The sequence below is a fragment of the Cetorhinus maximus genome, chromosome 4 (genome assembly GCF_964194155.1).
Source record: "Cetorhinus maximus chromosome 4, sCetMax3.hap1.1, whole genome shotgun sequence".
In the NCBI taxonomy this organism is placed as follows: domain Eukaryota; kingdom Metazoa; phylum Chordata; class Chondrichthyes; order Lamniformes; family Cetorhinidae; genus Cetorhinus; species Cetorhinus maximus.
Window position 1 is genome coordinate 170,186,730 of NC_135882.1, and position 27,420 is coordinate 170,214,149.

Consider the following 27,420-nt stretch of genomic DNA (forward strand, 5'->3'; position numbering starts at 1 on the left):
GTTTGATAAGGTACCACACATAAGGCTACTTAATAAGATAAGAGCCCATTGTGTTGGGGGTAGTATATTAGCATGGATAGAGGACTGGCTAACTAATAGGAGACAGGGAGTTGGGATAAGTGGGGCATTTTCAGGATGGCAACCTGTAATTAATGGAGTGCCACATGGATCAGTGTTGGGGTCAAAATTATTTACAATACATATTAATGGGAAGAATTTTCTGGTTGGCGAGCGGGGGCGGGGCCCGCTCGCCAACGCGTAAAATGACGGGTGGTGATGTCGGGCGGGCGTCCCGATGTCACCGCATGTCATTTAGATTTTCAGTTTGGTGGGTGCACAGCCAAGTTGGCTGTGCGTCCGCCAAACTGTCAAAGGCCTATTAAGGCCCGTTAAAAACTAATTAAAACATTTAAATGAGCTGCCCGTCCAACCTTAAGGTTGGCAGGCAGGTGAAGAGCTCAGGCGGCCTTTGCATTTTTCATAGAAACATAGAAACTAGGAGCAGGAGTAGGCAATTCGGCCCTTAGAGCCTGCTCTGCCATTCATTATGCTCATGACTGATCATCCAATTCAATAGCCTGCTCCTGCTTTTTCCCCATATCCTTTGACCCCTTTCGCTCCAAGAGCTATATCTAACTCCTTCTTGAAAACATACAATGTTTTGGCCTCAACTACTTTCTCTGGTAACGAATTCCACAGGCTCACCACTCTCTGGGTGAAGAAGTTTCTCCTCATCTCAGTCCTAAATGGTCTACCCCGTATCCTCAGACTGTGACCCCTGGTTCTGGACTCCCCCACCATCGGGAACATCCTTCCTGCATCTACCATGTCTAGTCCTGTTAGAATTTTATAGGTTTCTATGAGATCCCCCTCATTCTTCTGAACTCCAGCAAATATAATCCTAACCCACTCAATCTCTCCTCATTTGTAAGTCCCGCCATCCCAGGAATCAGTCTGGCAAACTTTTGCTGCACTCCCTCTATAGCAAGAACATCCTTCCTCAGATAAGGAGACCAAAACTGCACACAATATTTCATGTGTGGTCTCACCAAGGCCCTGTACAATTGCAGCAAGACATCCCTGCTCCTGTACTCGAATCCTCTTGCTATGAAGGTCAACATATCGTTTGCCTTCTTTACTGCCTGCTGCATCTGCATGCTTACCTTCAGCGACTGGTGTACGAGGACACCCAGGACTCGTTGCACATTCCCCTCTCTCAATTTATAGCCATTCAGGTAATAATCTGCCTTCCTGTTTTTGCTACCAAAGTGGATAACATTCCATGGGTGGGATGAGGTTTCATGAAGTGTTTTAAAATTCAATAAAAACAATTTAAAAAATTAATTGACATGTCCCAGCTCATGTAACACTGTCATATGAGGCGACGTGTGTTAAAAGATTATTTTTCCTTTATTTAAAATTTTAAAACCTTAAACTGATCTGCCTGAGGCACCTCTGTACCTCAGGGAGATTTCTGCGCTTTTTCGCGTGCAAGAGCACAGGCCCCGACTCAGGGAATCCCTCTCCTCCCCGCCCCGCACAGGGAGCACTCAGCACTTCTGGGCGAACGTCACGCTGGGCGGGCCTTAATTGGCCCGCCCACGTAAAATGGCGGCATGGACTCGATCGGGGGTGCCAATCGGGTTTGCGCTTGTTCCTACCCGCCCCTACACAACCCCCCCAGATGGTGGGGGTGGGGGGGGGAGAATTCAGCCCAGTGACTTAGATGAGGGAAGTGAATGCACTATCGCCAAGTTTGCGGATGACACAAAAATAGGTGGGTAGGCAAGTGGTGAGAATGACACAAGGAATCTACAGAGGGATATAGACAGGTTAAGTGAGTGGGAAAAAACACGGCAGGTGGAAAATAATGTAGGAAAATGTGAGGTTATGCACTTTGGCAGGAAGAATAAAAGAGCTGAATATTATTTAAATGGAGAAAGACTGAAGAAAGCTGCAGCACAGAGGGATTTGGGGGTCCTCGTGCATGATCGTAAAAAGCTAGCATACAGGTTCAGCAGGTAACAGGGGAGCAAATGGAATGTTGGCCTTTATTTTAAAGGGAATGGAGTATAAAAATAGGGAAGTCTTGCTAAAACTATACAAGGCACTCGTTAGACCACACCTAGAATACTGTGAGCAGTTTTGGTCCCCTTATGTAAGGAAAAATATACTGGCATTGGAGGCAGTCCAGAGGAGGTTCAATAGGTTGATCCCGGGTATGGAGGGATTTTCTTATGAGGAGAGGTTGAGTCAGTTGGACCTGTACTCATTGGAGTTTAGAAGAATGAGAGGTGACCTTATTGAAACATATAAGATTCTTAGTGGGTTTGACAGGGTAGATGATGAGAAGTTGTTTCCCCTTGTGGGGGAGTCTAAGACCAGAGGGCATAATCTCAGAGTAAGGGGGCGCCCATTTAAAACAGAGACGAGGAGGAATTTCTTCTCTCAGAGGGTAGTGAATCTGTGGAATTCTTTACTGCAGAGGGCTGTAGAGGCTGGGCCGTTAAGTATATTCAAGGCTGAGATAGAGAGATTTTTAATCAGTAAGGGAATCGAGTGTTCTGGGGAAAAGGCAGGAAAGTGGAGTTGAGGATTATCAGATCAGCCATGATCTCATTGAATGGCTGACGCGATGGGCCGAATGGCCTACTTCTGCTCCTAGGTCTTATGGCCTGTCAAGCCCCCCCGCAGAATCTTTTATGTTTCAATCAGGTCACCTCTCATGCTTCTAAACTCCAATGAACTCACTAATGCCTTTCTGGAGAGGAAATCTGCCATCATTACCTGGTCTGGCCTACATGTGACACCAGATCCACAGCAACGTGGTTGACTCTTAACTGCCCCCTGAAATGGCCTAGCAAGCCACTCGGTTATAAGTGGGGTTCACCACCAGCTGCTTAAGTGCAATTAAGGGTGGGCAATAAATTCTGTCCTTGCCAGCGATGCCCACATTCCAAGAATACATTGAAAAATAATTAAATCTGAAATACTGATTAACCATTTAAAACATTGATAGTTGCAGTGAATGCCTCCCATTTTTCATTGGGAATCTCACATTCAGAAGTTTTTTTTGTTGTCAATAGCTCAGTCTCACAGAGCAGGCCATTCTTTTCTTTCCTGTTTCAAGAACTAAAGCCGCCTGTCATGCCTTTTGAGACCGGGCTGTCCCTTTTGAGTTCCGGCATGCGGAAAACACCGCTCGTCGCAACAGCACAATTTTCGGCCGCAGCCACCATGTTACCTTCAGTCTGTTCCTCTGTCTCAGTGGGTTGCACATCTGCATCAGAAGGAGACGTCGCTTCCATTGGAGCCGTGGAGGTTTCTGGTCCATCAGCAATCACCTCTGCAGCCACAGGACTGACCCCGGCCTCAGCCGCCACCTCCAAAACCCCGACGGCTTCCGAAGGGCCTGGTTCACTGGTGACAACCTCGTCGAGGACAGTGTCAAGCTCTTTGGCCTCCAGTAGTTGGGACTGATCTGGAATTGTTTCACTTTCGTCAATAATAGGGCCATTTACATCTGGAACTGCTGGTTTTCCCCCCACGGATCATCATGCCCGTTAAAGGAAAAAGACAAAAAAAAATTTGATTGATTAAAACGTTCCATTAATCTTATGTTTTTATCTTTCATTTACACAACGGCAACAACAACACCAACCTGCCTTTATATAGCACCCTTAACATGGTAAAGCGTTCCAAACCACTTCACGGGAGCGATTATCAAACAGAATTTGACACTGAGTCACAAAAGGGGATATTAGGACAGCTAATTAAAAGTTTGGTCAAGGAGGTAGGTTTTAAGCAGCACTTTAAAGGAAGAAAGGCACAGATGTTTAGGGAGAGAATTCATTAGCTTAGGACTTGGGCCGCTGAAGGCACGGCCACCAATGGTGGACCAAAGAAAATTGGGGATGCACAAGAGGCCAGATTCAAAGAGTTCAGAGATCTCGGAAGGTTGTAGGAGGATGTTACAGAGATAGGAAGGGTTAGAGGCCATGGAGGGATTTGAAAACAAGAATGAGAATTTCAAAATCGAGTCATTGCCCGGAAGGTATTCACTGTTGGCCAGTGAGCACGAGGTGATGGGCGGACAGGATTTAATGCGAGTTAGATACAGACTACAGTGTTTTGGATGATTTTAAGTCTTTAAAGGGTGAGAGGTGGGAGGTCAGTCAGGAAACATAGGAATAGTTAAGTCTGGAGGATCAAATGCATTTCACCTTCTCTCCTTGTGGCGTCGTCCACTGCATCTGCACCACACACTAATGGACTCTGTTAAATCATAACGTTAAAGGGGGAAAAATGACAACTGGTATTCAAAGCTCAGAAAGTAAGATGGTGTTTGAGACACCTCATTTGATGAGGTGACATGGGGAAATGTGCTGGATGTGATGTACATGGAAGTTTAGAAATTCTTTGTCAAGGTACCGTCTAGGAGATTTTTGTAGATTTTGGGATATGGAATTAAGGAATGGTCGGGGGGGGGGGGAGCGGTGTGGTGGTGGCATAGTGGTATTGTCACCAGACTAGTAATCCAGAGACACAGGGTAATGCAGGGACCTGGGTTCAAATCCCACCATAAAAGATGGTGGAATTTGAATTCAATAAAAAAAATCTGGAATTAAAAGTCTAATGATGACCATGAAACCATTGGTGATTGTCGTAAAAGCCCATCTGGTTCACTAATGTTCTTTAGGGAAGGAAACCTGTTGTCCTTATCTGGTCTGGCCTACATGTGACTCCAGATCCTTAGCAATGAGGTTGACTCTTAACTGCCCTCTGAAGTGGCCTAGTATGCCATTCATTTCACAACGGCAATAAATGCAGGCCTAGCCAGCAATGCCCACATCCCATATATATTCTCAGAAAGTGAGCATTGCTGGCAAGGCTCATATTTATTGCCTAATTGCCAAGAAGGTGGTGGAGAGTCACTGCAGTCCATGTGAAGTATGCCCAGCTAAATTAAACAACCTCCTATTCTCATAGCCCATCTCAGACAATATGGCATGTTTTGGGATGTCCTCAAACAGAAACGTAAACTATTCATTTTGCCTTCAACATAACTCTTTGATTCTGTCACTTACCAAAGTGCTCACTCACCAAAATCCCAAGTTCACACTCAGTGACCAGCTGCTGTCTTTGTGCTTGCTTACTTCATGCACTTAACAAGACCACCTATAGGTATACTAGCTGCAATCCTACTGAGATGAGTCAGCACTGCTGGCTAGAGAATCTAGTTAAAGTAGCTACTAATTAACTAACTGCAGCTGCCTCTCCTGGTAAGGAGCTTGTTTATCATTGACGAAAACTGAAAGAAAAGCAACTTTTGCACTAAGCTGTAAATTCTAAATGCAAACGAGATTAAATTTTAGAAAGAAATTAATCCTGAAACTTAACCCTTAAAATTCCCTCATTCACCAAATTCCCAAGCTTACATTCAATGACCAGTTGCTGTCTTCATGCTTGTTTCAAGGCATTGCAAATATCTAGTTCTTAATTCATATGTTTTAGAATACAACTTTTAGTTTTAGGAATTAAAGTTTTAACTGTAGATAAATGTTGTCACCTGGTTAGGAAATTGATAGGTAACTCAGGTGAAGGCACTTCAAACAAGTTTAGAACTAATTACAGTTAAAAGCTAACTTGTTGTGTTTATCTTCTAGGTCAGAGCTAGAAGTGTAAACACCAAATAATGATGACTCAGTTCTGGACCTCTTAGTAGAGCCAGAGTGTCTATCATTATCTCCATAGAAGTAGCTAAAAGCTAGCAATTCTGGAAGAGGGTCATAAAACTCCCTTTTGGATTAAAGTTATTCATAGGGATTACAGAATCAAAGAGTTGTGTTGAATGTAAAATTAGTAGTCTACATTTCTATGGGAGGCGGTGGTATAGTGGTATTGTCACTGGACTAATATTGTAATGCTCTAGGTTTGAATCCTACCATGGCAGATGGTGAAATTTGAATTCAATAAAAATCTGGAATTAAAAGTCTGATGATGATCACGAAACTATTGCCGATTGTCATAACAAAAAAAAAAACCCATCTTGTTCCCTTTAGGGAAGGAAATCTGCTGCCCTTACCTGGCCTGGCCTACATGTGACTCCAGACCCACACCAATGTGGTTGACTCTTAAATTCCCTATGAACAAGGGCAATTAGGGATGGGCAATAGCGATGCTTACATCCCATGAACGAATATAAAAAAGATTTCTGTTTGTGGGCATCCCAAAGCATGCCATGTTGGCAGAGATGGACCGTGGGGGTAGAATGTTCTTTGTTTAAATTTAGCTGAGTGTTTCTCACAGAATGCAGATGTAGCTTTGCTTTGGTGTAGCCTGCGGCTCACTGGATTGAGAGCCTGGTGTTGAATGTTCATTAGTCCTGCACTTTAAGCAGAGAAAATAACTTTATTGTTCACCACGTGGAATGCAGGTGGGGCTCAAGCTCAGTTTGGATTTTATGAGGGAAAAAGCATCCAAAAGTTTTTCCTAGTTTGCAGCTAGAGGAAGAAATCTACAGTGGTCCTCACAGAGCCTTGTGGCAGAAAGCAGTCAGCAGAGTTAACTTGGAAATTGAGAGAAGGCAGTTGGGTATCTGTTGGCAACCAGACAAGGGGCTGCAGCATCCACATTTATGAAGTGTTAAATAAAAGTTGGAGGGTTGTTTAGCCAAAAATCTAATCGAATAGATCTCCATAAAATATTACCTTGGAGAATAGCTAGAACACTGAGGAGAATTAAAGTGAATTCTGGAGAGCTGTGGCATACCTTGTGGGTTGGTCCGTAAAGAAGTGAATGAACTTTCAGGATTCTTGTAATGTTTAAGGGAATTCTTGGGGGCTGGGAGAGGGCGGAGAATGGGGAGTAAAAAGTAGAACTGAATTCATAGCATAAGTAATTATAAACTAAATAAGATAACGGTGCTTGCTTTGTTAATACTCATGTTCTTATGTGCAATAAAAGTTTGTTTTTGTTTAAAAGTGAAATCTTGTGGTATAATTCTGCCAGTTAATTATGGGGTGTTTGGATTTCTGTAAAGTTAATGGTCTCTGACAAGATCGTAACAAGTGTTTGAGCATAAAAATCCAGGCTCATGCTCCAGTGCAGTAGTGAGGGAGTGCTGCACTGTTGGAGGTGCTGTATTTTGGATGAGACATTAAACTGAAGTCCCATCTTCTTGCTTGGGTGCATGTGAAAGATCCGATGGCCCTATTTTGAAGAGCAGGGGCGTTATTCTTATTCTCCTGCCCGATATTTACCTCAATCAACATCACAAAGAAACAGACCATCTGGTCATTCTCACATTGTTGTTTGTGGGAGTTGCTGAGTGCAAACTGACTGCAGCATTTCCTACATTACAACAGCAACCACACTTGCACTTCTTTGGAAAGTGCTTTGGGATGTCCAGTGGTCGTGAAAAACGTCATATAAAGCTGAAGCTAATCATATTCAATTTTTCTTCCTGAGTTTCTTTGAGCTTCACTGGTTCCTGTTGTTATTAAAACTTGGTACAGAATAAAACATCTCTGACAGGCAACAATAACAGTGAGATTGGTAAGCCCCTTTTTTAACACTTGGCAAAATCCGGCTCCAGTAGTATTAATTTATTAAGCAGACTTGTTCCATTTTATTGGAATCACATCTTTGCAAGTTTATTGACCTGACATGGTTCTGCCCAAAGAAAATCAGAAACATAAATAGCTTTTAATCCCTGGACAAAATGTTGTTTGATTGTTCAGCCTGATAGAAACTACACTGCTGACAGCTGTGTGTGTGGAGAACTGAGAGCTGTTACCTCACGCATTAGAACTGCAACTTTGTTGCTATAAAGAAAAAAAAAGAAAAACTTGCATTTATATATCACCTGTCACAATCTCAGGACATCTCAAAGCACTTTACAGCCAATGTCGTACCCAAGAGTTATAAAGAACAGAAATGTGAGATGGAGGAGATGCTGTCTCTCAGATGAAACGTTAAACTGAGGCCCTGCCTGCCCTCTCAGCTGAATGGAAAGATCCCATAGCACCACTTTGAAGAAGAGTAGGGTGTTGTGGTCAATATTTATGACCGAAAGAACAGTTTACCTGCTCGTTGTCATTATTGCTGTTCGTGGGAGCTTGCTGCGTGTAAATTGGCTGCCACGCTTCCTACATTACAACAGTGACCACACTTCAGAAGGGCTTCATTGGCTGTAAAGTGCTTTGGAATGTACTGAGATCATGAAAGAAACGCAAGTGTTTCTTTTCTAATAGACAGTGCAAGCAGTCAACCTTCTCCAGGCTTCTGTAACCAGACAATAGGAAGTGTGCAACAGTCGTTAAGGAGACTCTTCCTCATATTGTAATTCCTTTCTTAGAGAAAAGCACCTGATTTAAGCTTGGAGCTTCCTCCCACCAGCAGGGCTGCGCTTTTGCACTCATGTGACCGGAAATTCTAATCAGGCCTAGGGAAAAATGGAGGGATGCGATGTCCACATCCCATGAAAGAGTAAAAAAATGCTGGAACAAGAACAGACTCTTCATTATTTGATTGGATGGTTCTTGATCGTCAATCAAACAGTCTTTTCTCCTCACCTCCAATAATTTTTTTCAAAAGTGTTCAACAAAAAGAAAAAAACATTTTGATTAATGCCCTATGACTATTTTCTCCTGGGTGTTGCCCTCAATAGCCCTCATCTACTGATTAACATGTAAATTCTTGAAGCTGTGGCATTCTGGAGGACTGGCAACCCTGAGTGCACCTCAGCAACTTATGGAGATCATTGCAAATCCGGACAACTAAAATTATCACTTTTATTTCTGGCCATTGACCTTCCCGGATATCACAAGAAGCCAGACAGAACATGGTACGGTTAAGCCTCTGTATTCCCAAAATAATCTCCGGTCCACCGACAGTGCCTTGGGAAAAACCTTTCAAGTTGGAACTTTGTGTGGACAGAGGCACTTGTGTCATCACGTTCATATGACAATGTTTTGTCGAACAACAGTACCATAATTAACTGTAGCTTGAGAACTACCAGACAGCGTGCTATATACTTCCGCTCTATCCACAATAAAGCTCTTTTACATGAGCAGGTATTTTGTTACATGCACAGTTGTTTTGAGCTGTACATATTCAAGATACAGGTCAGCCATGATCTAATTATTTTAATATTTGTTCATGGGATGCGGGTGTCACTGGCTAGGCCAGCATTTATTGCCCATCCCTAAGTTTCCTTGAGAACTGAGTGGCTTGCTGGGCCATTTCAGAGGGCATGTAAGAGTCAACCACATTGCTGTGGGTCTGGAGTCACATGTAGGCCAGGCCAGGTAAGGGCGACAGATTTTCTTCCCTAAAAGACATTAGTGAACCAGATAGAGTTTTACGACAACCAACAATGGTTTCATGCTCATCATTAGACTTTATTCCAGATTATTTTTTATTGAATTCAAATTTCACCATCTGTCATGGTGAGATTCCAACCCGGGTCCCCAGAGCATTACCCTGGGTCTTGGATCACTAGTCCAGTGACAATATCATTACACCACCACCTCCCCAAATTGGATGGCGTAACAGAGTTGAGGAGCTGAATGGCTTCCTCCTGATCCTATTATCCACTTATTTTTGTGTGTTGTACAGACGACTAAAAGATCTGTGCAAATAGAAATACAATAGTGATTAAATGAGCCATTAGTGAGCAAACATGTAGACAGTGAAGGCCTTGTAACTCAGAGATTAAGATGAGTTTACTTTAAGAGGGACACACTAGGGAGTTCAAACGTGGATCTGGTTCCTATGGTCACACATTATAGGTTTACGTACAAAGTCATTCTAATGGGATTGCATTCCGCTTACAGTCTAGTGAACAGTTTGTATTGCTGTCTATTGACATCGGGGGTTTGATTTGAGTCTGCCAGTGGTTAAATCAGAGCCAACAGCACATGTATAATCATGACTTTAAAGCTCTGTTCATTGATGTTCTCTGATGCAGGTCAACAATGAAACAATTATATTTTGCCAACTGCAGGAGTCCAATCAATGAAACACCTCAGATCAACTAACTCAGCATCGATTGAGGATCAAACCTTGCAGCTTGTTATTTTACAAGGCTTATCACCACACCAGATTCTGAAATTACCCACAAGACCATTGAAAGAGTTGTATTCCTCTTTGGGCATTGTAAAGACCTATGTTAAATCTCCTCTTTGTCTACCCTTTTCGATAGAAAAAAATCCCTCATCAATTCTCTCAATTCTGTTAAATATCCTTGTAATCTTTCCTGCATTTTCTCAAATGCAACAAATATCCTTTTCGGAAAAAGAGACATATCAAAGCTTTACTCATTAAGACACTTCGCACGAGTACCAATATAAAGGGAAAACAATGTCAGAGGATTGTGGGGCTAGAGGAGTTTGGGAGGTGGGAGAGCATGGAGAGATTTGAAGACAGGGATGATAATTTTAAAATCAAGGCATTGCTGGACTGGGAACCAACGTTGGCCAATGGGAACAAGGGTGGTAGGTGAACTGGACTTGGTACGCGTTATGACACAGGTAGCAGAGTTTTGGATGACCTCAAATTTACAGAGGGTAGCATATGGGAGACCAGCCAAGAGTGTGTTGGAATAGTCAAGTCTAGAGGTAGCGAAAATGAGCAGAGATCGGCAGCAGATGAACAGAGCCAGGACGAAGTTGCATGATGTTCTTGAGGTGGAAATAGGCGGTCTTAGTGGTGGCATGAATATGTAATCAGAAACTCACCTTGGGGCCAAATATGGCACCACTGTTGTAGACAATCCGCTTTAGTCTCAGTCAGTTGCCAGGGAGAGGGATGGAGTCTATAGTGAAGGAGATAAGGAGCTAGAGTTTGGAGCAGGGACTGAAGGCAATGGCTTTAGTCTTCCCAATATTTAACTGGAGGACATTTCTGCCCATCCGGTACTGGATGTCGATAAAGAGTTTGATAATTTAGCAACACCCGAGGATCGGAGAGAGGGATTTGTGTATCTGTATTCCCAATTCTCTTTCCACTCCATTTAGCATATTACCTTCCAAGACATAAATGGCCTCATTATCCCTCCTTCTAAATCCCTCCTACTTTGCTACATTGAATTTAATTTGCCATTTACTCTGCAGCAGGTCAATGTGGAAAGACCTAGAGGGAGAAGTGGAAACTGTGTTATGTTAAACTAAATGCTGAGGCAGATGAAGGCAGCGGCAGTAACATCTGTGAGAAGAGTACACTGTTCAAATTCTTTGTAATTAAAGATTCTGCCTCTTATGCCCACTGACTTTAGTCACTTCATCATTGGCAGCCGTGGCTTCAGTTACAGAGGCCCTGAATTCAGGAATTCCCTCCACAAACCACTCTGTCTCATAGGAACATAGGATTAAGGAGCAGAAGTGGGCCATTTGGCCCTTTCGAGTCTGCTCTGCCAATCAATAAGATCTTGACCGCTCTGATTGTGGTTTCAACTCCACTTTCCTGTCTGCTACTCTCCCTCCATACCCCTTGTCTATCAATAATCTGTCTAACTCTGCCTTGAATAAATTCAATGACTCAGCCATCACCGCTCTCAGGGGAAGAGAATTCCACAGACTAATAACCGTTTGAGGGAAAAAAAAATCCTCCTCATCGCTATCTTAAAAGGGTTTTTAAACTGTGTCCCCTAGTTTTGGTCTCCCCTACAAGAGGAAACATTCTCCTGGTATCTACTCTATCAAGTCCCCTCAGGATCTTACATATCTCACTACCTTTTCTACTTTAAGGGACTCTTTAAAACCTACCTCTTTGACCAAGCTTTTGATCACCAGTCCAAATATCTCCTTAGGTGGCTCAGTATCAAGTTTTGCCTGATAACATTCCTGTGAAGCACCTTGGGGCAAACCACCACATTAAAAGCACTATATAATTACAAGTTGTTGTTGTGCAGTGGGCTCAAGCATCACTGCCATCATGGCCAATAGACGAATACATGTCTGCTTCGTTTACAGAGAGTCAGCGGTCCCAATAAATGAGATGACGATAATCCTTTGGTAGAGAGAAAAACATGAATAATTCATCTTGTAACATGAACTAATTGGAGATCTCTTTAGTGGAATCAGATCTCGATTATGGCTGAAACAGGCCACAAGGGTCACAAATTAGTCAACAAGCAATTCGCCAAGTGGGACAAATACATCCTGCAAAATAAGCTTGAAAGCCTGCCTATAAATAAAAGTAATTGCCGATCAAACTAATTCAGCTGACAGACAACAGATGGATCGAGTGCATAATTAAACCAAGGGTGTAGTTATATTTTTTTTACTGTTGGAACACACAGCAGATTATCTGAAAGAGAAAGATAGGCCAGTATTTTGTCTGTAATGCTGCCTCTGAACTAAATGTAAAGGGTTTTGCCAGCCTAGTTCTGGTGGAGTCGCACATTAACTCATTTTACTCTCCCTGATACCAAAAGTAAAACACTGCAGCTGTCGAAAACCTAAAATATAAAGAGAAAATGTTGGAAGTGCTCATTAGATCAGGCAGCATATATGGAGAGAGAGAAGAAGAAGTTAGGGTTAGGAGTAATAAATCCCATGGCACTATTTGAAGATGATCAGGGGAGCTCTCCCTTAGCTGTGCTGGAGTTATGAAAGGTCTTAGACCTGAAAGGTTTGGTCAGAACCTTACTGATCGAGTGGATGCTCTGATATTGGAAGGAGATGCTTGTCATCGGCACGCACGCATGCCGGTGGGACTTTCACGCCAAATTTTACGGGTGGCAGCCAATTAAGTGGTTGCAATTCTATTCAGGGCAGCAGTCCACTCCCAAGAGCTGCTGGCCTGATCAGAGGAGCGGTGGTCACTGCTTGAGGCACCTGGACACCTGCTGCCTTCAACAGATACGAAAACAAAATCTTAAAAAAAAAATACAGGGCTGAGCGTTGGAGGGGAAATCCAATCGGAGACCGTTGCTGGGGCCAGGAAGGGGGGGTTGGGGGGGGTGGGGGTTGACCTGCCTGTGACCCCCACCTTGCTCTGCTCCACTCCCAGGTGGGCCGCTGGCAGGCTGCCTCCATTTTGCTGGTGGCCTCCTTACGAGACTGGGGGATAGGGGGTTAATCGCCATCAGCAAAGTACTGACAGCTCAGTAAAATGTCCTTAATCGGGCTGTTACATATGCAACCTGGCTGCCCGCCTCCTTGGGATGGGCAGCCTGCCCGATTCCAGTCAGGCTGTTGATAAAATTTTCTGACAGAGGGACATGGTTGGGGAGCCAAACTGACATTGTTCCCCACAATTAAACCAGCTCTCCCCTGTGTCTCTCTCCGCCTCCTAGGGGCCAGTAAAAGTCAGCTCCACCTCCCTGTTTCTCTGCACAGGTGCTAACTGACCTGCTGGGTTTTGCAGCACTATCTCTTTATAATTCTTTACTTGATGTTGCTCGACAAGCTACCCATTCTCAGCAGTTTCTGGTCAACCGCAGACTTCAGTACACAGATTTTTGTTTCTGCTAATGCTTCACAATAAATCGAATGTCAAAATTTAATTTCATTCACAAACTGAAATAACAACTTGAGAGTTTAAATTAGCTGAACGCTGGGGGGACACTATCAACATCCTGGGGGTTACCATTGACCACAAGCTGAACTGGACTAACCATTCAAATACTGTGGCTGCAAGAGCAGGTCAGAGGCTGGGAATTCTGCTGTGAGTAACTCACCTCCTGATTTCCTAAAAGTCTGTCCACCGTCTACAAGGCACAAGTCAGGAGTGTGATGGAATATCTCCCACTTGCCTGGATGAGTGCAGCTCCAACAACACTCAAGCTCGACAGCATCCAGGACAAATCAGCACGTTTGACTGGCACCCCATCCACCACCTTCAACATTCACTCCCTTCACCACCGACGCACAGTAGCAGCTGTGTGTACCATCTACAAGATGCGCTGCAGGAATTCACCAAAGATCCTGCGACAGCACCTTCCAAACCCACAACCTTTACCAACTAGAAGGACAAGGGCGGCAAATACAAGGAAACACCTCCACCTGCAAGATCTTCTCCGAGCCACTCATCATTCTGAGTTGGAAATATACTGCTGTTCCTTCACTGTTGCTGAGTCCAAATCCTGGAACTCCCTCCCTAACAGCACTGTGGGTGTATCCATACCACATGAACTGCAGTGGTTCAAGAAGGCAAGCTCACCATCACCTTCTCAAGGGGAATTATGGATGGGCAATAAATGCTGGCCTAACCAGCAACATCTCATGAAAGAATTTAAAAAAGGTTCCTAGAGTTGGGATGGAGTGACAAATTATGAGGAATAAGCTGCAGTATTTACTGTTTCAACCACTCGTGTTCCTAACTTGCACCAGTGATTTTGATTCATAAACTGGGTTGGTTGATCAGATTTGAAGCTAATTAAAAACTGGAAAAGGCAAATGAATTTTAGCAGACAGCTGGGGAAACAATACACTGGGCAAAATCAGAACAATGGCAGATACATTTAATGTGGGCAAGTGTGATGTATTACATATTGGAAGGAAAGAAGTGACAATGTCAACTTATAGAGATCTTAAATATGAAAACAAACAGAAATTTCCTTGTAAAATGCTCTAAAGGTTCATCGTCTGCAGTTTCCCAGTTTTTAATGAACAAAACCCCTTAATGCACAAAATCAATTTGGACAATAAGATTTTGCAGCAAACCCTTTTAACATTTCAATTCAGAGGGAAGAAATTTGTTTTCAATAGATAACCTTTGTTGACATAAAGGAAAACAAAGACGTTATAATTGCTGTTAATCACACAGGTTGTTTAACCAGGCACTTAACAATAGAAAAGTTGTTAATATTTTAAAGGAGTTCTTCCATAATTCAAGCTCATGTTTGTTTGAAAGTCTTTTGGAAAAGCATCAAAACTCAGACCATTTCACCGATAGTCAATTTAGAAGCTGGGAAATGTTGCATGTTGCAAATTCCAGAATGAACAAATGTTGTCTGACGTTGTCAGGATTCCTAGCCTCTGACCTAATCTTGTTGCCACAGTATTTAAATGGCTAGTCCAGTTCAGTTTCTGGTCAATGGTAACCCCCAGGATGTTGATAGTGGGGGGTTCAGTGATGGTAATGCCATTGAATGTCAAGGGGAAATAGTTAGACTCTCCCTTGTTGGAGATGGTCATTGCCTGGTACTTGTGTGGTGTGAATGTTAGCACTTGTCAGCCTAAGTCCGATTGTTGTCCAGGTCTTGCTGCATTTGGACATGGACTGCTTCAGTATCTGAGGAGTCACTAACGGTGCTGAACATTGTGCAATCATCAGCGAACATCCCCACTCTGACCTTATGATGGAAGCAAGGTCATTGCTGAAGCAGCTGAAGATGGTTGGGCCGAGGACACTATCCTGAGGAACTCCTGCAGTGATGTCCTGGGACTGAGATGACTGACCTCCAACCAACATAACAATCTTCCTAGGTATGACTCCAACCAGTGGAGATACCCCCTGATTCCCATTGACTCCAGTTTTGCTGGGGCTCCTTGATGCCACACTCAGGCAAATGCTGCCTTAATGTCAAGGGCAGTCACTCTCACCTCTTCAATTCAGCTCTTTTGTCCATGTTTGGGCCATGGCTGCAATGAGATCTAGAAGAGAGCGGCTGTGGTAGAACCCAAACTGAGCATTGGTGTGTAGGTTGTTGGTATGTGCTGCTTGATAATACTGTTGATGACACCTTCTATCACTTTGCTGATGATTGAAAGTAGACTGATGAGGCTTTGGCTTTCCATTTGCTGCTATAGTCTGCACAGCTGTTGATTTGCATGACCGCTCCCATACTGGGTTAAAGTCCCAATCCAGAGATTCGAGCACATCATCCAAGTTGATACTCCAGCGTCGTGCTGAAGAAGATCTACAAAATCAGAGGTGCCCTCTTTCAGATGAGACGTTAAACTGAGGCTGTTTCCCCTCTTGGATGAATATAATGGATCCCATAACACTATTTCAAAGAAGAGCTGGGAGTGTCCTCAGTGCCCTGGCCAATATTTATCCCTTGAGCTACATCACTAAAAGCAGATTATCTGATCATTACCATATTGCTGATTATGTAATCCTGCTGTGAGCAAATTGGCTGCCGTGTTTCCTACATTACAACAGAGACAAAGGAGACCCTGTCAATGATGTTCCCCCTTGCAGTGGAGTCCAAAGCCAGGGTCTGGATATTCAGCTTGGCATGCGGGCGCGCGCCCGACATGCACGAGCGTGAAATAACACGCGATGACGTCGGGTGAGCGTCCTGACGTCATCGCGCACTCGTGCGATATTTTGATCGGCGGTTATGCGTGGGAGTCGGCAGCGCGCCCGCCGACAATTAAGAGGTCTGGTAAGCCCGCTAAATAATGAATGAAGTTGAATTTTTCCCTGCCCATCAAATCTTACGGTTGGTGGGCGGGCGAAAAGGCCAAGTGGCCTTTGGATTTTTGAGGAAACCTCATCCATGGGCGGGACGAGATTTCCGATGTTAATTAAAGATAAAATTAAAAATTTTAAATCTCATTTTTCATATGTCCCTGCTTGTGTGACAGGGTCACATGAGGGGACATGTTTACCTTAATTTTAAAATCTTTATTTTCAATGTTAGAAATCTTCGGCTCCCTGGGGCAGCTCTCTGCCCACCACACCCGTCCGACAAGGGGAAAATCCCCCCCAGGGGTCCTTATTTGGAGAGTGGTGAGAATGTGGAACTCATGAACAGAGCGCTTAGTTGAAGTGAATAGCATTGATGCATTTAAGGGAAAGCTGGAGGAGAGAGAAATACAAGGACATGTTAATGGGAAATAAAAACAGAAATTGCCGGAAAAATTCAGCAGGTCTGGCAGCAGGTCTCTCTGTGGAGAGAGGAACAGAGTTAATGTTTCAAGTCTAATATGACTCTCCTTTGGAACTGTTGTGTTAATGGGGCAACGTGGAAAATTGCCCAGGTATGTCCTCTACAGGAAAAGCAGGACAAATCCGAGCCGGCCAATTACTGCCTCATCAGTCTACTCTCGATGGAAGTGATAGAAGTGGTCATCGACCGTGCTATCAAATGGCACTTTCGTGGCAATAACCTACTCACTGATGCCCAGTTTGGGTTCGGCCAGGGCCACTCAGCTCCTGACCTCATTACGGCCTTGGTTCAAATATGGACAAAAGAGTTGAACTCCAGAGGTGAGGTGAGAGTGACTGCCCTTGACATCAAGGCAGCATTTAACTGAGTGTGGCATCAAGGAGCCATTGGGAAAGTGGGGGCAATGGGAATCGGGGGGAAACTCTCCACTGGTTGGAGTCATACCTAGCACAAAGGAAGATGGTTGTGGTTGTTGGAGGTTAATCATCTCAGTTCCAGGACATAACTTGTAGGAGTTCCTCAGGGTAGTGTCCTAGGCCCAACCATCTTCAGCTGCTTCCATCATAAGGTCAGAAGTGGGGATGTTCGCTGATGATTGCACAATGTTCAGCACCATTTGCGACTCCTCAGATACTGACGCAGTCCATGCCCAAATGCAGCAAGACCTGGACAATATCCAGGTTTGGGCTGACAAGTGCCAAGTAACATTCACACCACACAAGTGCCAGGCAATGGCCATCTGCAACATGAGAGAATCTACCCATCGCCTCTTGACATTCAATGGCTTTGCCATCGCTGAATCTCCCACTATCAACATCCTTGGAATTACCATTGACAAGAAACTGAACTGGACTAGCCATATAAATACTGTGGCTACAAGAGCAGGTCAGAGGCCAGCAATCATGCGACTAGTAACTCACCTCCTGACTCCCCAAAGCCTGTCCACCATCTACAAGGCACAAGTCAGGAGTGTGATGGAATACTCCCCACTTGCCTGAATGAGTGCAGCTCCCACAACACTTTAGAAGCTTGACACCATCCAGAACAAAGCAGCCTGCTTGCTTGGCACCACACCCACAAACATTCACTCCCTCCACCACCGACGCACAGTAGCAGCAGTGTGTACCATCTACAAGTTGCACTACAGGAATTCACTAAGGCTCTTTAGACAGCACCTTCCAAGCCCATGACCACTACCATATAGAAGGACAAGGGCAGTAGATACATAGGAACACCACCACCGGGAAGTTCCCCTCCAAGCCACTCACCATCCTGACTTGGAAATATATTGCCGTTCCTTCACTGTCACTGAGTCAAAATCCTGGAACTCTCTCCCTATCCGCACTGTGGGTGTACCCACATTATAGGAACTGCAATGGTTCAAGAATCCAGCTCACCACCACCACCTTCTCAAGGGCAATTATGGATGGGCAATAAATGCTGGTCCAGCCAGCAACGCCCACATCCCGTAAATGAATAAAAATAAGATGAATTAAGGTGGGAAAAGGCTCGTGTAGAGTATAAACACTGGGATAGACCAGTTGGACCGAATGGCCTATTTACGTGCTGTTTATTTTATGTAATTTTAGTAAAAACATTTATTAGAATGAATATGATGGTCACTCTGGGCCAGCTGGTCAGAAAGGCCTGTGTTACTGTGAAAATTACACAAAATGTTTCACAACTGCTGTGGCTATAAATGAAGAAAAGTAACTGTTGACTATAATTCATATTTTGCTTCATCTGTCTCTAGTTCAGGATGGGAGATCATTCCTGGAAGTTCATTCATTTTCCATTATATTTTGCTCTGCTTAATATTCTCACTTTAATCCCTATTCTTTCTCTCCGTGCCGGGCGACTGAGCCAACAACAACTTGCATTTGCAAAGCGCCTTTAGCACAGCAAGGCAATTAGCAAACAAAACCTGACACATACGAAGTTATTAGGAATGGTGACCAAAAAGGTAATGGAAGAGTTGGATTATGAGGGCCAAATTAAGAGAAGAGGGAGAGGTAGAGATGCAGGGAAGTCTAAAAAAAGGACTTGCATCTCTATAGCACCTTTCACAACTTCGGGACGTCACCACGTGATTTACAACAAATGGGCCTAAATCTTCTGTTCGGCGTGCGGGGGCGGGCTCCGCTCGTTGACATGTAAAATGATGCACGGTGATGTCAGGCGTGCTTCCCGATGTCACCGCGCGTCAGTCAGATCTTCAGTTCAGTGGGCGCACACTGGAGTCGGCTGTGCACCCGCCGAACTGTCAAAGGCCCATTAAGACCATTTAAATGGCAATTAAAAGGATTGACAGAGCTGCCCGTCCAACCTTAAGGTTGGCGGGGGGGGCAGGCGAAGAGCCCAGGCGGCCTTCGCTTTTATCATGGAACCTCATCCACAGGCGGGATGAGGTCTTATGAAGGCTTTGTAAATTAAATCAAAATTTTTATTAAAATTCATTGACATGTTCCAGGTCGTATGACACTGTCACATGAGGGGACATGTCTAAATAATTTTTTTTTTCTCTATTTCAAATACTAATAATCAAACTAATCTCCCTGGGGCAGCTCTGTGCCTCAGGGAGATTTCTATGCTCTTTCATGCACATGCGTGTAAGAGAGCAGGCCCCGACTCTCCCTCCTCCCCCCCGCCACCCCCCGCCTGCACAGGGAGAGCTCAGCGCTTCCAGGCGGGCGTCACACTGGATGGGCCTTAATTGGCCGGCCCATGTAAAATGGCGACGTGCATGCCCGCCCACTCAGCACACCCGCCCACTCAGCACGCCCGCCCACTCAGCACGCCCGCCCACTCAGCACGCCCGCCCACTCAGCACACCCGCCCACTCAGCACGCCCGCCGACTCAGCACGCCCGCCCACTCAGCACGCCCGCCCACTCAGCACGCCCGCCCACTCAGCACGCCCGCCCACTCAGCACCCCCAATAGGGAGAAAATTCACCCCATGAAATACTTTTGAAATGTAGTCACCGTTTAAGGGAGCTTAAGAGAATTCCAAAGCTTAGAGCCTCAGCTGCTGAAAAAACAGCTTCCAATAATAGAAGAGTGAATGTTAAAGAATTACATTGTTAAAGAATTACATTGAGTCCACCGCACAGAAACAAGCCATTTGACCCAACTGACCTACACTGGTGTTTAAGCTGTATACAGGCCCCGTCCCACTCCTCTTCATCTAACCAGACTAACATATTCTTCTATTTTGCTCTTGGCAACATCATATCAAGTCGGTCTTTTGTCTATGACATCTAATGTTGGTTGTTAGGTGGTTTTTTAAAATATTCTTTCATGGGATGTGGGCTTCGCTGGCTGGGCCAGCATTTATTCCCGTCCTTAATTGCCCTTGAGAAGCTGGTGGTGAGCTGCCTTCTTGAACCGCTGCAGTACATGTGGTGTAGGTACACCCACAGTGCTGTTAGGAGTGGAATTCCAGGATTTGGACCCAACGACAGTGAAGGAACAGCGATATAGTTCCAAGTCAGGATGACGTATGGGTTGGAGGGGAACTTGTAGGCGGTGGTGTTCCCATGTATCTGCTGCCCTTGTCCTTCTAGGTGGTAGAGGTGGTGGATTTGGAAGGTGCTGTCTACAGGTATTCTGTGGTATCTGTTTAATTTGATGGATTCTGATAACCTTCACAAAAGTTTTTCTCAGAGTATTAAATGGGGTTTGGGCATCGTCCATGATAAAATGAATAGTATTTGGCCTTTGGAATGAGCTTGTTGGACTGAATGTCATTTATCCATCTGTAGCTTGTGGTATTTTGCATTTATCAATTTCCCCCCTTGCCTTGGGCTGTGCTCAGCAGTCAACTTTAACAGTCCCCAATCTTGATTTTCTGTTCCTGTCCGAGTCCCACTCCAGGACTTGAGCACAAAAATCAAGACTAACACTCCAGGGCAGTACTGCGTGAGTGCTGCACTAATGGAGGGATTGCCTTCTAGACGAGACGTTAAACTGATACCCATCTTGCCCCTTCAAGTGGATGTAGCAGATCCCGTGGCACTATTTAAACAAAGAGCAAAGAAGTTATCTCCAATGTCCTGGCCAATCTTTATCCCTCAATTGGCATCATAAAAATTGATTTTTTTGGTCATTTTCACATTGACGTTTGTGGGAACTTTCTGTGTGCAAAATGGCCGCCACATTTCCTACATTACAACAGTGACCACACTTCAAAAATAGTTGATTGGCTGTAAAGCACTTTAGTGCATTCAGTGGTCATGACTGGCATTATATAAATATGAGTCATTCTTTCTTTTTCTCCTCTTCCCTCTCTCTTTCTTTCCTCCTATCTCTCATTTTCTTCCTTCCTTTCCCTCTCTCTCTCCCCCCCCTTTACCCGGTAGTCCATCAATTTGGGAATCTGTCTGCATTGGCTGTGCTGCCTCCACAGTGAATGATGGGTCTACCTTCCAGGATCTGATTGTACAATGTGATCTATTTATCTCTTGCTTTGTGCTCTCTGCGGTCAGGGATTTGTATCTCGGCACTCGGAGATCCGGTTCTCTCCACAGGGATCCCTTGCCTCGCTCAGTATCTGTTCAACTTGGGTTCAGCTGTGGCTCAGTGGGTAGCATTCTCACCTCTGCGTAAGGAGGTTGTGGGTCTTAAGCACAAAATCCAGGCTGGCACTTCCCAGTGCTGGCCTGAAGGAGCTGCAGAACCGTCAGAGATGCTGGCAGGCAGACACTCATTAGGGTAATACTGAGGGAGTGCTGCATCGTGGGAGTTGAAACATTAAATCGAGGCCCGGTGTGGTCTCTCAGGAATATAGGAACATCGGAGCAGGAGTAGGCCATTTGACCCTTCGAGCCTGCTCCACCATTCAATCAGATCAAGGCTGACCTGGTTGGGGCCTCAGCCCCACTTCCGTGCCTGTCCATTACCCTTGACTCCCTTAGCTAGCAAAAATCTCTCTAACCCTGCCTTGAATAAATTCAAAGATCCAGTCTTCACTATTTCCCGGGGAAGAGAATTCCACACACCAACGACCCTTTGGGAGAAAACGTTTCTCCTCATCTCTGTCTTAAAAGGGAGACCTCTTATTTTAAAACTACGTCCCCTAGTTTTAGTCTCCCCGACAAGAGGAAACATCCTCTGGGTATCCACCCTATCAAGTCAGGTGGATATAAAATACCCCTTGGCACTATTTTGAGGAAAAGCATGGAAATTCTCCTCTTAACCAAATTCACTGAAAGCAGACTATCTGGCTACTGTTGTGGGAGCTTGCTGTGTACAAATTAGTTGCCATGTTTTCTATATTACAACAGTGACTAATTTTAAAAGCACTTAGTTGGCTGTAAAGTGCTTCAGGATGTTCAAGGTTGTGAAAGGCACTATGTAAATGCGAGTCTTTCTTTCTGCCCAAGTGCTTTGGGATCTCCCTCTGCGCTGTGTTATTTTCAGTGCTGTTTTTTACTCTCACTCAATGGTGAGTGACCTGATCATCTCCCTGTCCTGATACAGTTGATATTTCTTTCTCCTCTGATTCTAAGTCGGTGATCAACTTCATTCAATGTAGCCAAAAACAAGACTCCAGAAGAGAATTTTTTTTAAAAAAGCCTTTGGCACACGATAAATAAGAACATGTGACTTTCGCTGATGTCCCAATACCGTACAGATGTTGTATATTTTTAAAAATCATTTACAAACATTAAATAAATATACTGTGGAACCAGAGCAGCTATAAGCTGTGTTAATGTGGAAATCCAGAGTATTTGGTTATCGGTCATCCCAAACTCAGGTAAGACTGAGGGAAAACTCACCACATTTGCTGCCTCCATTCCTGTCCTCCAGTTTGGAGCTTGGTCTGTTACTATCCTGTAGCTGGGTTTGAGTGCTGCTTGAACAGCCCATCGAGCCTGCTCCAAAAAATAAAACAAACAGCCTGCAACCGGGCAAAAAAAAAATAAATGCACTGAGGTGGGGGGGGAAGAAAAGGTCCAAAGAACCGAAGTTGGCAACAAAAAAATAACTAAAACTTCAAGAAGGCGGCTCTGGGTGTTCCCCCTCTCTCTCTCTCTCTCTTTCTCTCTGTGCACTGCACCTGGGAGAGGGAGCAGCAAATAGGAACTGTTCCGCAGCTTGGGGCAAGCAAGGCAGTGAAGCAACTGAGCTGTTTTCACAAAAACCCGGACAACTTTATCCCCCATTAACCTTGTTTCCGCCTCAGCAAAGACACAATGATGTGCACTGTGTTGTGATCGGTTGCCATATGAACAGGGTAATCCGCCTGACTAAAGATGGATTGATTTACATTGCTCTGACTGATAATGGACTGTCAGGAGAAGAACTGCACAATAGGAAGAGCAGCCCAGCTCCCGACAGCTATTACTTAAGATGCCCCCTCGTGCCCTCTTTAATTTAAACCTGTGGTCTGTCAGAAACAACTGGCTTTCTCACAGTTACTGTCTCATGTTTCAATTTATGTGTGTGTTGGTGGGCGGAGGGTAGGGTGAGGTGGGGGGGGGGGGGCGGGGGGGGGCGTTGAAATATATGGGACCAGATTTTGCTGAAGCAACAATGAAGTTCAAAGGACACAAACCATTAACAGGGTGCAAATCGAACAGCAATTTATAGTCAGGAAGAGATACATCGAAAGTGGTGAATTGCCTCAAGTTGCTAACAGATTAGTGACTGAAACCCAATAGGGAATTCAGAGGGATAAGAACCTGTACTCAGAATGTGGTGAGAATGTGGAACTTGCTACCACATGGAATAGTTGAGGTGAATAACAGATACATTCAGCAGGTTACTAGATAGGCATATGAGAGAGAAGTGAATATGGTAATAGGGTGAGGTGAAGTAAGGTGGGTAGAGGCTCATGTGGAGCAAAATACTCACATGGACCAGCTGGGTCGAATAGCCTGTTCCTGTGCTGTAAAATTCTTTGTAAATCATATGTAAATCCTGAGTGTTCCTTAGATACTTATTATTCACAACTTAATTTCTATTTAAATAAAAATTCTGGATCAGCAGAGGTCCCAGTTTAGGCAAGCACATAATCTAGGCTGAAGGAGTGCTGCACTATCAGAGGGGCAGTACTGAGGGAGCGCTGCACTGTCAGAGGGGCAGTACTGAGGGAGTGTTGCACTGTCAGAGGGGCAGTACTGAGGGAGCGCTGCACTGTCAGAGGGGCAGTACTGAGGGAGTGCTGCACTGTCAGAATTGCAGTACTGAGGGAGTGCTGCACTGTCGGGGGCAATACTGAGGGAGTGCTGCACTGTCAGAATTGCAGTTATGTGGGAGTGCTGCACTGTCAGAGGGGCAGTACTGAGGAGTGCTACACTGTCTGAGGCAGTACTGGGGCAGTACTGAGGGAAATTTGCACTGTCAGAGGGGCAGTACTGAGGGAGCACTGCACTGTCAGTGGGTCACTATGGAGGGAGTTTTGCACGATCAGAGGGGCTGTACTAAGGGAGCGCTGCACTGTCAGAGGGTCAGTAATGAGGGAGTGCTGCACTGTCAAATTGTCAAAGAAGCAATATGGAGGCAGGTTTGAAGGCAGGACCAGGAGGAAAATCTGAAAATAGTCCGTCTGGTTGGTTCTTCAACGTTCCTGTCTCTGAGCAATTCTTTTTTTATTATTCGCTCAAGGGATGTGGACATCGCTGGCAGGGCCAGCATTTGTTGCCTGTCTCTAATTGCCCTTGTGAGCAGTTAAGAGTCAACCACATTGCTCTAGGTTTGGCATCACATGTAAGCCAGACCAGGTAGGGATGGCAGATTTCCCTAAAGGACATTTGTGCATCAAATTGGTTTTTATGACAATCGCTGATAGTTTCGTGGGTACCAATACTGAGACTAGTTTTTAATTCCAGATTCTTTAATTGAATTTAAATTCCATCAGCTGCCATGATGGGATTTACAACCAAGTCCCCAGACCATTAGCTCAGGCCTCTGGATTACTAGCCCAACGGCATTACTGCTATGCCGCTGCATCCCTAGGGGGAGGGTGTGGGGTGGCGGGGGTGGGGGGGCGGCGTTGAAATATATGGGACCAGATTTTGCTGAAGCATCAATGAAGTTCAAAGGACACAAACCATTAACAGGGTGAAAATCGAACAGCAATTTATAGTCAGGAAGAGATACATCGAAAGTGGTGAATTGCCTCAAGTTGCTAACAGATTAGTGACTGAAACCCAATAGGGAATTCAGAGGGATAAGAACCTGTACTCAGAATGTGGTGAGAATGTGGAACTTGCTACCACATGGAATAGTTGAGGTGAATAACAGATACATTCAGCAGGTTACTGGATAGGCATATGAGAGAGAAGTGAATACGGTAATAGGGTGAGGTGAAGTAAGGTGGGTAGAGGCTCATGTGGAGCAAAATACTCACATGGACCAGCTGGGTCAAAAAGCCTGTTCCTGTGCTGTAAAATTCTTTGTAAATCATATGTAAATCCTGAGTGTTCCTTAGATACTTATTATTCACAACTTAATTTCTATTTAAATAAAAATTCTGGATCAGCAGAGGTCCCAGTTTGGGCAAGCACATAATCTAGGCTGAAGGAGTGCTGCACTATCAGAGGGGCAGTACTGAGGGAGTGCTGCACTGTCAGAGGGGCAGTACTGAGGGAGTGCTGCACTGTCAGAATTGCAGCACTGAGGGAGTGCTGCACTGTCAGAGGGTCAGTACTGAAGGAGTGCTGCACTGTCAGAGGGGCAGTACTGAGGGAGTGCTGCACTGTCAGAGGGGCAGTACTGAGGGAGTGCTGCAGTGTCAGAATTGCAGTTATGTGGGAGTGCTGCACTGTCAGAGGGGCAGTACTGAGGAGTGCTCGACTGTCTGATGCAGTACTGAGGCAGTACTGAGGGAAATTTGCACTGTCAGAGGGGCAGTTCTGAGGGAGTGCTGCACTGTCAGAATTGCAGTACTGAGGGAGTGCTGCACTGTCAGAATTGCAGTACTGAGGGAGTGCTGCACTGTCAGGGGCAGTACTGAGGGAGTGCTGCGGTGTCAGAATTGCAGTTATGAGGGAGTGCTGCACTGTCAGAGGGGCAGTACTGAGGAGTGCTACACTGTCTGAGGCAGTACTGGGGCAGTACTGAGGGAAATTTGCACTGTCAGAGGGGCAGTACTGAGGGAGCACTGCACTGTCAGTGGGTCACTACAGAGGGAGTTTTGTACGATCAGAGGGGCTGTACTAAGGGAGCGCTGCACTGTCAGAGGGTCAATAATGAGGGAGTGCTGCACTGTCAAATTGTCAAAGAAGCAATATGGAGGCAGGTTTGAAGGCAGGACCAGGAGGAAAATCTGAAAATAGTCCGTCTGGTTGGTTCTTCAACATTCCTGTCTCTGAGCAATTCTTTTTTTATTATTCGCTCAAGGGATGTGGGCATCGCAGGCAAGGCCAGCATTTGTTGCCTGTCTCTAATTGTCCTTGAGAGCAGTTAAGAGTCAACCACATTGCTGTGGGATTGGCATCACATGTAGGACAGACCAGGTAAGGATGGCAGATTTCCCTAAAGGACATTTGTGCAGAAGATTGGTTTTTATGACAATCACTGATAGTTTCATGGGTACCAATACTGAGACTAGCTTTTAATTCCAGATTCTTCAATTGAATTTAAATTCCATCAGCTGCCATGATGGGATTTGCAACCAAGTCCCCAGACCATTAGCTCAGGCCTCTGGATTACTAGCCCAACGGCATTACTGCTATGCCGCTGCATCCCTAGGGGGAGGGTGTGGGGTCAACGCAGTTACACACCTGGCAGTGGCGAGTAGCCAATTAGGGCTGAACCCTACAATTAGGTTCCTGATGTTGCTGGGATCTTTCCCATGTCAGAAGGGCCCCCTGTAGGAACATGGCAGCTGGCTAGAAAAGGCCTCCCAGTGGCAGGTTGAGATGGGGGAGGAGGAGTGGTTGCCATTGACACCTTGTCTCAATTCTACCATTAAGCAATTGCAGAGATCAGAGGGCCACAGCTGCAGCCATGTGCAATTCTGTGCAGGGGCTTCCCCTCCACGCTGATGGCCTGACTGCAGTGCACCTCCATTTTGAGGCACCCTCGCAGTCCCCTACCTGCTTCAGCAGTGCCCACTTCTCCCGTACAGAGCTTTGGGCCTACTGATTAGGCTTCTCGTCTTGGAAACCCACTCGCTGTCCTTAATCAGGTGACGAGCATAAGATCATGATGCCGTGTGGCCAGCCAACACCAATGGGGTGGGATCCAGTTCTGGTCCCAATGGCAGAAAAATTTTCAGAAGCAGTAAGGTTCCGTCTTCAGATCCATCGAGGCCAGTGGAAATCGGACGAGAATTATCAGGGGCGACAGATGCAAGACCATTCATTTGTACCTCCATCCAAGTCAAATATCACACACCCATAAACTTTGGGGTGAGGCATTAAACTTTGGCCCCATCTAGCCAGCCCTCAACCAGCGACACTTAAGGCAGATATTAGATTGGTGTAACCTTTATCTTATCACGGGCCATTCATGCATAGACAAAATCAGTCGCGGGCCACACACATAAAAATCAACTTAAATTACGTCATATGCACGGTCCTTGATCCTGGGGGAAGGCCCGCTGCTGGCCTTAGAAATCTTG

The 27,420-nt window shown here is 45.1% G+C and overlaps 1 protein-coding gene across 3 annotated transcripts in view; it reads right to left on the minus strand.

Moving 5' to 3' along the window:
* LOC144680024 (uncharacterized) overlaps positions 1-23,213 on the minus strand; it is a 147,638-nt gene extending 124,425 nt beyond the window's left edge. For 2 of the 3 annotated variants that reach the window (XR_013576475.1, XM_078541112.1), the window contains exons 1-2: positions 22,628-23,213; positions 3,245-3,532 (exon numbers count right to left, since the gene is read on the minus strand). Coding sequence is in view for 2 of the 3 variants with exons in the window: in XM_078541112.1 (XP_078397238.1) it covers positions 3,245-3,532; positions 22,628-22,718 (379 nt within the window). In the remaining variant the exon portion in view is untranslated. The remainder of the gene's footprint in view (positions 1-3,244; positions 3,533-22,627) is intronic. The other variant, XM_078541113.1, reaches the window with a different exon arrangement.
* Between the last annotated feature and the right edge of the window lie 4,207 nt (positions 23,214-27,420).